The sequence below is a fragment of the Ranitomeya imitator genome, chromosome 6 (genome assembly GCF_032444005.1).
Source record: "Ranitomeya imitator isolate aRanImi1 chromosome 6, aRanImi1.pri, whole genome shotgun sequence".
NCBI lineage: Eukaryota > Metazoa > Chordata > Amphibia > Anura > Dendrobatidae > Ranitomeya > Ranitomeya imitator.
In genome coordinates, this window is record NC_091287.1 from 263,567,709 (window position 1) to 263,579,910 (window position 12,202).

Below are 12,202 nucleotides of genomic sequence, written 5' to 3' on the forward strand. Positions count from 1 at the left end.
GGGCTTCCATGTTATTGGTAGCACAAAGACTCTGGAAAATTTGGAGGGGGCATTTGGATTTGTGCCCCCAAATCCAAATACCCTCTCCCTTCTGAATTCCAATTTGCATAAACCACCTTATGTATCCACATGTTTGGCAGAGGTATAATTTCAAAAATATGGTCCCTTGAGGGGGATTCTGCTTTTCCAGCACTTAGGGGCTCTGTATATGGAGTCCTCAATCTATTCTAGGAAAATCTGCCCTGCAGGATGCAAATAACGCTCTGCCCACCTTGTTGTGTGGATATTCAGTACTGTACAGCCACATATGAGGTATTGTGGTGTCAATTTTACCCATTGTGTCATATGAAAATGTAAACTCTGGGGCTAAAACAAAATTTTTGTGGTAACTATGTAATTATTTTTTCTTCACAGCCCATGGCATAAAATTCTGTGACACACCTATGGTGTCAATATGATCACTGCATTCCTAGATGAATTCATTGAAAGTTTTAGTTTGTAACATTGGGTCGCTTATTGGAGTCCTACTGTTTTGGCACCTCAGGGGCTCGAATAATGTAGCAAGGCATCCTCAAACCATTCCAGCAAAGTAGTTTTCATGCACACATGGGGTATTGGTGTACTCAGGAGAAATTGCACAACAAATTTTGGAGTCCATTTTCTCCTGATACCCTTAAGAAAATAAAAAGGTTTTGGCTAAAAGATCTTTAAAAAAAAATGTGATTTTTTTATTTTCACAGCTCTATGTTATAAACTTTTGTGAAGCACCTGGGGGTTCACGATGCTCATCACACATCTAGATAAGTTCCCTGAGGGGTATAATTTCCAAAATGGGGTCATTTGTAGTGGGAGAACACTGTTTAGGCATATCTGGGGCTCTCCAAATGCAGCACAGCATCCGCTAATGATTCCAGCCAATTTTACGTTAAAAACATCAAATTGTGCTCCTTCTCTTCCAAGCCCTGCCATGAGCCCAAACAGTTGACTTCTTCAACACATGGGGTATCGGCGTACTCAAGAGAAATCGCACAACAATTTTTGTGGTCCATTTTCTCCTGCTTCACTTGTCAAAATAAAGAATTTGTGGCTAAAATTTGTTTTTGTGGAAAAAAATGTGATTTTTAATGTTCGCAGCTTTATGTTATAAACTTATATGAAGCACCTGAGGGTTCAAGGTGCTCACTAAACATCTAGATATGTTCCATTAGTGGTCTAATTTCCAAATTTAGGTCACTTGTGGAGAATTTCCACTATTTAGGCACACAGGGCTCTTGAAACAGCGGAAAAGGCATCCGCTAATGATGCCAGCTATTTTTAAGTTCAAAACGTCAAACAGTGCTCTTTCCCTTCCAAGCCCTGCTGTGCGCCCTAACAGTGGTGTTCCTCCACACATGGGGTGTCAACATACTGGGTCCATTTTCTCCTGATAACGTTGAGAAAATAAAAAAAATTGGGGTTAAAAATAATTTTTATGGGACAAAATTTGAGTCTTTTATTTTTGCAATTCTACATTATAAACTTTTGTGAAGCACCAGGAAATCAAGGTGCTCACCATACATCTACACAAGTTCCATCATTTTCCAATAGACTCCAAACACGACATGCCATCTGCTAATGATTCCAGCCATTTTTATGTTTAAAATATCAAATAGTGCTCCTTCCCTTCCAAGCCCTGCCATGCATCCAAAAAGAAGTTTTCCTCCACATATGGGGTATTAGTGTATTCAGGAGTAGAGATGGGTGGAATGTGCATGTTCGGGTCTGGTGGGTTTGACTAAACAGCTGCAAAAAGTTTGAGTTTGGGTATCAGAACAGTACCCGGACCTGACCCTGACCCAGACCCCAATAACTTGAATGGGAGGCCTGAACATCCAGTGTTTGCCATGCTGTAATGTGCATGATAGCATGGCAAACACTACTTCTGATTGGTGATAAAATCATGACCGCTGGTCAGACAGCCATGGTTCTCAAGCTGTCAAATGACAGCATGAGTGCGCAGCTGTGATCGGCGATGTAAAGTTAACCTCCGGTCACTTGTCAATTGATGAGACTACTGCTCCTATCAGTTGATGCTTGCTGCTGCTAACAACAGTGGGAACAAGAGCAGCTGATGTTTGTATCCATCAGCCAACACCTGCGCTGTAAATAAATATTATTGCGTAATTCATGTCTAGGGGATGAACAGTTTTAAACCTGGAAGGTGCCAAGATTTGACTGTCCATGCTGAGAACCACTGGTGAATGAGCTGCTGGGAGCGCAGCCTCAGTGAGTAGCGGTGACATCATTGAGGTTACTGCTGGTCAATGAGGCCCCATTCCCAGCTGGGCTTAACTGTGGTGACCTCAGGGATATCCCTGCAAGCCGCGTGAGAAAGTCTCATAGTGCAGAGGCGAGTTCATCGCAGTTCAAATTCACTGCAGTGAAATTCTCCCGGTGAACTTCAGTGAATTTGCCTCTGCACCGTGAGAGTTTTTCTCACTGTGCTAGTGGGAATCTCACCAAGGTCATCGAATTTCATTGGCCTGACTGTGAACCCTGCCTCAGTGACTGTCAGTAACCTCAATGATGCCACTGCTAGTCACTGAGGCTGCGCTCTCAGCAGTTCATTCATCAGTAGTTCTAAGCCTGAACAGTTGCATCTTGGCACCATCCAGGATGAAAACTGTTTATCCCCCAGACATGGATTATGGCATAGGATAGAATGTTAGACAGCTGAGGGATATGAATTTTTTTTTTATTTTTGTTTATTTACAGGAGACGAGGGATTCAATGGAATAGGCGCTGACATAAGTATGGTTTAATTAAGATTCATTAAAGAAGTTTGTGTCTTTCTTTCAGCTAGAGAACTTTATTCTGGCTGTATGTTTATTTCCAATATTACTATAGGATTAGTAACAGGTAGATGTATTTTAGAAACTTCTCCATTACTAATCCGTGGGCTTGATGTCACCTGACAATGTAAATGTGACACCAACCCCACAAATATTACCACACTTGCCACTGCAACAGGGCAAGTGGGAAAAGCGAGACAAATCAAAAAAACTGGCGTATCTAATAAATGTGCTTTTTCTGGGGCAGCTGCAGGCTGCTATTTTTAGACTAAGGGGTCAATATCCATTGCCCCTTACCAGCCTGAGCATACTAGCCCACATCTGTCTGCTTTAGCTTGGCAGTGTTAGGGCTAGCGGAATGCACCAAATAATGAGACAGATAGAGTATGGTGCCGTACTGGCGGTCACAGCAACTGGACGCTGTAATGTGTGATTCGTGCTGTAGGATAAATCGGGCGCTAGATAGCAACCATACACCTTCCGCGAACAGGCATTCAATAGGGAAGGGGTATCCAAGGACGACTTGCACTCACAACAAACACACATGCAAATGTACACTAGCGCATGGCCGTGCGGTCATGCGCAGTTTATATAGTTGCAGCACAGGAAGTGGCCACAGAAACTTTGCCCTTCCAAGACCTGCCAAGAGGACCAATGGAATGTGCTGCAGGGCCTGAGCACATGACCCTCGATCTCCAACGGGAGATCTTGCCCTGGGCATGCTCAGTGTGTGCAGACAAGGACTTAGTCCCAGAGAAGTCTGCTCGCTGCTGACCAGCACTGGCTTTAATGGCAGAAGCTGAAGAAGCAGCAGTAACTCTCTGTACAGAGTGAGACCGAGCAAGACGCTGGGACCGACGTCCCTGCTGAGCAGACTCCACTGCGGCTGGATAAGAATGGGAGACCGCAGCGGAGATGGCTCGAGATTCCCTGTGTGCAGAAGCGGGAACTCGAGACCTAACAGGCAGGTTGTCAAAATTGCAGGGGCCTGAGCCAATTCTTGCCACTGATCAAATCTGCTAACTCAGAAATCAATGGGATCAGGCCTCAGGGTATCTGTTTGAGATAGAACACAGTTTATTATTGAACCTATCTATTCACTGAAGTGTATCATGTCACAAAAACAGATAAAACATCTGGTTCAGCACGTCAAATATACTGTAGAAGCTACTTGTTTTAGGCCTAGAAATTGCACAGATGGAGAAGGGCTTGGTCTTCAGGGAATACAGAGGGTTCTCCTAGCCTGTTGTGTGGTGGCTGGCACCAAAAAAGAAAACAAATCACAAAACAGGTAACACCGTTTATCCTAGTAAAATTCCAATTTTGACTCCCTTTGAACTTCATAAAAAACCCTATTTTGCTTTTACAGCAAGAGTGTAAATATATATCTATCCAACAGTCATTACTTTGCTTTTTTATAACAATACTCCTGCCATCCAAAAAAGCACACAGGTTGCCTTGCACACCAGAACATCCAGTGACCCATTTGGATCACTTACATCACCTCGTATGAAGATTGTTTCTCAATGACAGCATTGTTTTTGTCATTTTGTTTCTGATTGTCAGCATGGTCCACTGCCTATGCCAACTCAATTATACCCTCTACATCTACCTGCTGCTGCTTCTTTTCTTTCTTCTCCTCCTCCAGATTCTGCTGCATGTAACATGTACTTTCAGAGTCTCCAATAGACAAATGGCAATGAAGAATATGTGCAAATTGCTGTTCATCCTTCATTCTCGCTTCATATTCTGGTGATTTATTTTTGCAGGACAAATATGAGGGGATGACATTGCTGTTTCCACAGTTGTTTGTACTAAAAATGTCTGTTGCTTCTTCAAAGGGTTTCAGTAGGCAACACAGGTCCCTCATCAGCTGCCAATGGCAGATCTCAAATTTACCCATGCTTCAGTTTGGATGCTGCATACGGTGTTCATTTTAGGACATGGTCACAAATCAAAGTCAAACATCAGAAATACTCTGTCTGATACCTCATTCTGATACTTGAGTCTGATACCTGAGTCTGATACCTGAGTCTGATACCTGACTCTGATACCTGACTCTGATACCTGACTCTGATACCTGACTCTGATACTTGACTCTGATACCTGACTCTGATACTTGACTCTGATACCTGACTCTGATACCTGACTCTGATACCTGACTTTGATACTTGACTCTGATACCTGACTCTGAAACCTGACTCTGATACCTGACTCTGATACTTGACTCTGATACCTGACTCTGATACCTGACTCTGATACCTGACTCTGATACCTGACTCTGATACTTGACTCTGATACTTGACTCTGATACTTGAGTCTGATACATTAAATTAGTAAAATTAGTAAAATTAGCTAAAATTAGTACCTGGGATCACTCGAGCTTGTGGTGCAATGGTAAGGCCAATGGCTGCAGTGTCTAGACGCAGGATCCGTTTTTTTTCCGCCGGCTCGGTTTTATTTTTCTGCCAGCTCCGTTTTTTACGCTGGATCCGATTTTTTTTACGTCGGATCTGGTTTTTTTTACGCCGGATCCGTTTTTTTTTACGCCGGATCCGTTTTTTTTTTTTTGCCTGATCCGTTTTTTTTTCCGCCAGATCCTTTTTTCTTCCGTCGGATCTGTTTTCTTCGCCGGATCCGTTTTTTTACGCCAAATCCGTTTTTTTTCGCCGGATCGGTTTTTTTTCGCCTGATCCATTTTTTTTTACGCCGAATCCGTTTTTTTTCGCCGGATCCGTTTTTTTCTGTCGGATCTGTTTTTTTACGCCATATCCATTTTTTATGCCGGATCCGTTTTTTTTTTACGCCGGATCCGTTTTTTTTTTACACCGGATTTTTTTTTTTGCCGGATCCGTTTTTTTTCACCTGATCCATTTTTTTTACGCCGAATCCGTTTTTTTCGCCTGATCCATTTTTTCTTCCAGATCCGTTTTTTTTTTTACGCCTGATCAGTTTATTTTTGCGCCGTATCCATTTTTTTACGCCAGATCCATTTTTCTTCTGCCGGCGGAAAAAAACGGATCCGTCGTAAAAAAAACAGGATCCATCGTAAAAAACGTTTTTTTTTTACGCCGGATCCGTTTTTTCCGGCGGCAGAAAAAAAACCGGATCCGGCGTAAAAAAAAAATGGATCCGGCGAAAAAAAACGGATCCGGCAGAAAAAAAAACGGATCCGGCAAAAAAAACAAACAGATCTGGCAGAAAAAAAAGGATCTGGCGAAAAAAAACGGATCCGGTGTAAAAAAAACGGATCCGGTGTAAAAAAAACGGATCCGGCGTAAAAAAAAGGATCAGGCAGAAAGAAAACGGAGCCGGCAGACAAAAACGGATCCGGCGGACAAAAACGGATCCGGAAAAAAAAACAGATCCTGAGGAAAAAAACGGATCCTGCAGAAAAAAACGGATCTGGCGGAAAAAAAACGGATCCGGCCGACAAAAACGGATCCGGCAGAAAAATAAAACCGATCCGGCGGGAAAAAAAAGATCGGCGGAAAAAAAACGGATCCTGCGTCTAGAGGCTACAGCCGTCGGCATTACCATTGCACCACAAGCTCAAGTGATCCCAGGTACTAATTTTAGCTAATTTTACTAATTTTACTAATTTCATGTATCAGAATCAAGTATCAGACTCAGGTATCGGAGTCAAGTATCAGAGTCAAGTATCAGAGTCAAGTATCAGAGTCAGGTATCAAAGTCAATTATCAGAGTCAGGTATCAGAGTCAGGTATCAAAGTCAAGTATCAGAGTCAGGTATCAGAGTCAAGTATCAGAGTCAAGTATCAGAATCAGGTATCAAAGTCAAGTATCAGAGTCAAGTATTAGAGTCAGGTATCAAAGTCAAGTATCAGAGTCAAGTATCAGAGTCAAGTATCAGAGTCAAGTATCAGAATGAGGTATCAGACAGAGTATTTCTGATGTTTGACTTTGATTTGTGACTTTGATATGTGAAAGTCAGGTATCAGAATCAAGTATCAGAATGAGGTATCAGACAGAGCATTTCTGATGTTATTTCTGATGTTTGACTTTGATTTGTGACCATGTGTGAAAGTCAGGTATAAGAGTCAAGTATCAGAATGAGGTATCAGACAGAGTATTTCTGATGTTTGACTTTGATTTGTGACCATGTCCTAAAATGAACACCGTAGCTGCATGATATTTTCCATCACCACACATACATATGCAGTGTTTAATTCAATTGAGTTGTGGCAACTAAAATCAGTCGACTCTCCGACAGACCATTCTATTTTTTATAGTATTCAGAAGTGCATGTGTTGCCACTTAACAATAGCTCAAATGAGCAAACATTTTTCTGTACATTAATCAGCACCATGCAGGAATATTTCTGAAAAAAATTGCACAAATAAATGCAAGGTGTGTGCTATGAAGGGAATGTGAAATATTTTGCTTAGCTCTATGGGATCCAGAATGTTCCAGGTATTTTTCAATCATAAAGCTTTAATCTTAGAATAATTAAAGAATTTACCATTCTCTTCTCAATGAGCCGCTGCATCATCTATTTTTTTCTATTGTCTCTATGTCTCATCAGGACAGATTTCCGTGCACCTGTTTCCAAATGGCAGTCATCTGGCTATTTTTTCCTTTTTATTTTTCAATCATGACAATTCCCAGCTCCAGCTGATGGAGAGCCAGGCAGAATAAGAGTTGCTGCATTATGCTCAGCACTCATAATGGGGGTAGCAACCCTAAAGTAAATTACTACTCTCTGATAAGAAATGTCACATGACTAAGATTTAGGGATGATTGAATCATGCAAAATTCATATCTGCTTGCTCAAGCAACCTTTCACAGGAAATTTATTTTGCAAATAAGCTATTCTCCATGAATTATATGTTCCTCATCTCCAGATGCCAGAGCATAATAAATGTTAAAAAATAGATATGCTCACCTTACCACCTTATGACTTATCTCTCCTGCATTTCTGCTCATCACCATCAAACATTCAATTCTTATTGCATCTTCTTATCACCACCATGATCACTGAATTCTCGAGCCTCCTTACACTATGAATCTGGCTCTGATGAGGCCTGGGACGATTCTGTGGACAATGTGCTTGACGAGGCTTGTGGATTCCAGTTCTCCTGGCAGTGATAAGAAAATGTGATGGGCATCACATGGGGATGGTGAGGAGAGAAAAACTAGAGAGATTAGCTGTAAACTGGAAATTTTCCCTTTTTGAGCCTTGTGATGCCCCTTTATGGTTTAAAAAAATAGCTGTAAGTTTTTTAATCCACATGAAATTCAATTAGAAAGAATCCACTTTTGGGGGGGAATGCTGATTTTTGTAATATTTGGGTAGTACTCATATCCACTCGAGTCTATTCACACATTTATTCTTAGAATAGAATGCCAAACCAAACACCTGATTTGCAGAAACATGTTTCTGGATATCTTCCTCTCTTCAGTGCAAAGTAATATTTGACTAGGTGACAAAACTGACAGCTGGTCTAAGAGGGAATGTTTCTTCTTTGTCTTTGACAAAGAAGAAACATTCTGGGCCATAAAGTGCTCTTTTTGGAATTTAAATGTACTGATATCCTCTTCAGATAGGAAGAGAACTAGAAAGCAAATGAAGTGTCTGGTCAGTCTTTTTCTCCCAAGTCATGTGACAAGACTTTTTAAAGGTTTAATGTTGACTTTTATTATTGCTACCTCTAATAGATTGTAATAGATAAGTAAATGGTTGCTAAATAGGACTATAAAAACATGTAATTAAAAAAAAAACTAAAAAAATATAAACATCACCACTCACTGGGTGGCTTTACAAAAATGAAATGACAAGAAAAGCGAGGTCAGATTACAGTCACATCAGGCTCCTATTGCTTTCTTTGAATCTTTAAATGATTTTACCAGACCGAGACTATCAATTCCATTTATTTAGGCATTTCTATTCTGAAGTATAAAGAGCTGGGCACTCTGCACTCATATCTCTAGGCTGTAAAATCCTAAGAGGTCCAATGCTTTTCCTGCCCTCATCCTTTATAGTCCTTTTGATAATATCTTTTTGGTTGGATTTGCTGTTCTTGACAACACAAAGTAATACCTAAATATGGCTGCTCTAGACCATAAAATGTGATTTCATGAGTCCACTATATTTTTCGGATTTTTGTAAATTGAATTACAATTTGTTAAATTTCCAGAAATTTAACTAATTTAATTTGCATCTGGTCAATTCACAGATCTCTAGTATCACTTATACAATTCAGCATCTCTGAAATCAGTGTCCAAGCCTTCAAAGTGCATTGCATTATGTGTAAGGCTGGGTTCCCATTGCGTTATGGGAACGCGCTTAACGGACAGCGTTGCACGGCGAAATTAACACCGTGCAATGCGTCCGTTAGCGTGCCCATTCACGGCAATGGGAACGCGCAGCACTAGCGCGTGCCATGTTCGGCACGCGCCAGCGATGCGCCGGTGTTTCCTGGCGCGCCGCGGACGCTGCTTGCAGCGTCCGAGGCGCGCCCGCGGTCCGTTCCCCGCTCTCGCAGATCGGGGATCTGCGAGAGCGGGGATGTTACCGCGACCCCAGGACGCGGCCCCATTAAAAACATTGCGTTAGTGCAACCCGCTAGCGCTAGCGCTAAACGGGTTGCACTAACTCAATGTGACCCTAGCCTAAGCATATAAGCTTAGCCTTGATAGCTGTTGCGTAGGGCTTTCCAATCATTTATGTAGATAAGGGTTTGGCAGGCTATGCAACATGCCTTTGACTCAGCTCTGTGGGAATCATCTTATATTAAAATAAATTCTGCGTATTCCCTTTTCTGTTTCCTCTGGAAACATATCGAAGAGTGGAGGTAAACAAATCAGTTTATTGCAAACCAAATTAGTTTCAAAATTTGGGGATTTCAAAAGACTTTGCAAATTTGAAAAAAAAATGTATTTTCTTAGTGCAAATTACCAAATTTGCCCCCACCATTTTACCCAATGCAAAAGATTGCATCTGGTAAAGACTCACATGACCTTGGAGCTAAGCAAGCTCCCTTATTAAACTTTGCAGAAATCACTTCACATAAGATAATCAATCTAGAGGGGTTATCATAGTCTGTAAACAAGCAGAGGTATGGAAGGCAACACCAATTTTCAGGTTAATCTGGATAATGAAAATATATCACTGGTCATAGTTTGGACAAAACAATAGAGACAACAAGCCAAAAAAAACAAACAAAAAGAAATATTACAGATTGTTTGTCTAAGAACATCAGTGAATAATGGTTACCACCTATTTTCTCCATGTCCTTGTACTGTATGTTGAGACCAATTTGATGTTATTTAGGCTGTTTATGTGTTAAGCAGCTTTTTATTCAGGGTAAATGTATGCTTTGTAGTGTTTCAGATTTGAAACGATTCACTGATAATATAATTATGATAATTTGATCAGCAATGATTCATTTTTGTAAACCTTTGCTGTCAGATTTCAAAATTTCCACTCATCTCCAATAAATAGATTAAAAAATGTGTGTTATCCTTCGGGGCTAAGTCCCTTTGCAGTCAAATCAGTGGTGACGGTTTCAGGACAGATGCACTTGACAAGGAGATGGTAACATTAATTTGTCAATGTATTTATTATCTTCTAATAGCAAAAAATATGGGAAGGGCACAACACAGGTATGTGTAATGCTCTAGGATTGCTATTTTATAGGGCACAGAAGGATTCACTACAATAAACATGTCAGAAATGCAGACAGGTATTCTTAAAGTTATAATGTGAAGCTGGAAAATAAATAGTGTTAACTTAGACCTAAGATGAATCAGCAAATACAATTATGCAATGGAACTATGTCAGAAGTATAAATTTAAAGAAAATTATGAAAAAGGACCTTCATACTTTGAGGAAATCTTGGTGGATTATCATTGACATCAATAAGTGTAACGTTGATTGTAGTTGATCCAGAAAGTCCCCCAACTTGACCGGCCATATCCTTTGCTTGAATAACAACAGAATAATGTTCTCGAGCTTCTCTGTCCATGTTTGGTAGTGCTGTCCTAATAACTCCTATAAAACAAAAGAGATGAATATGCTCAGATTTCAAAATATAATTAGACTCAAAGGGAGAATAAATCTTAAAAATGCATGTACATAGTGGCACAGTTTAAAACATAAAAGAATCATGCAAATGAAGAAAAGGAAGAGCCTAATCAAAAAGGGATCAAAGGAAGAACACATTTTAGAATTTAGCTAAAGAATCAAGATGATGAAAGCATTAAAATTGATTGATTTTCCAGTGCACAAATTTCTTTTTTAAATCATATTTTTCCTTCAAGATAATGCTAAAATATGGAAAGGTGAATGGTGCTAACCCACTAGCTTTCTCATCTGAACAAAAAGCACAATAAAGCCATTAAAATGCACTTATTTAGGGTAACAATTTTAAGAAAATTAACACTAGTCAATACTATGAGATATATTTTTCAAAATCCTAACTTTATTATAGTTGCATAGTTGTTATTATTACATGTGTAATTAATTTTGACATATGAATCTCCTATTGTTTTCAGTGTTCTGACAGTTACTTAGATCTTTAGGATTCTACATTTTCAAGATTTATAAGGTTTTTTACTAATTGCAAACATTTTTCACATTTCTGTTTCTCCTTTCTAATTTACTAAATTTTCCAATATAAAATATCTAATAAATTTTAATTCAGCGTATTGCAGTTTTCTTTAAATTGACCTGAAATATACTTGATTTGTGTGAAAAATATGTCTTTTTTTGTATGCCAAATCAAGTTTTGATATCATAGCCCTTTGTAACAACACATTGTGGTAGTTGAACAACATGCGTTTTTAACACAAATGACTATTATGCTTATTGATTTTGCGTCAAGCTGTTTCTAAAAATATATTATATCAAAACGTGTTATAAATTGCATAATTAAAATTATTGTAATGTGCTATTAAAAAGTAGCATTTTAAAATTACTCTGCAAATTACTAGCACATTTAACCTCTACTCTCGTCTTAATTGGGATGTCCAATAAAAACCTATTATATATCTACAGTTAGGTAATAAATGTGTGATTACTGGGGTCTTAATGTTGGGCCTGGCCCCCTGTGTGAATGGATTTATAGTATACGTGAATGACTATCTTTCCATCCTCTTTGCCTGGGATTAGTGGTTGTGAATGTATGATACTGCTCTCATAGATCAATTGAAGTGAATGGATCATTGGTCATAATAAAAAAATGAATTGTATGTCAAGATAATATAAAATTATAGATTAAAAAACAACATTTAACTACAGAAATATTGGCTTGAATAAAAACTAAAAATGTGGCAAAAACATTTTTAAATCTCGAACACTATGATTGCTGTATTTGAATAAGCCTTATTTAATGACATTATAGTTATAA

The 12,202-nt window shown here is 39.3% G+C and overlaps 1 protein-coding gene across 1 annotated transcript in view; it reads right to left on the reverse strand.

Moving 5' to 3' along the window:
* CDH18 (cadherin 18) overlaps positions 1-12,202 on the reverse strand; it is a 1,182,266-nt gene that overhangs the window by 391,705 nt on the left and 778,359 nt on the right. Inside the window, exon 5 of the mRNA XM_069730602.1 lies at positions 10,678-10,845. Coding sequence (XP_069586703.1) covers positions 10,678-10,845 — 168 coding nt within the window. The remainder of the gene's footprint in view (positions 1-10,677; positions 10,846-12,202) is intronic.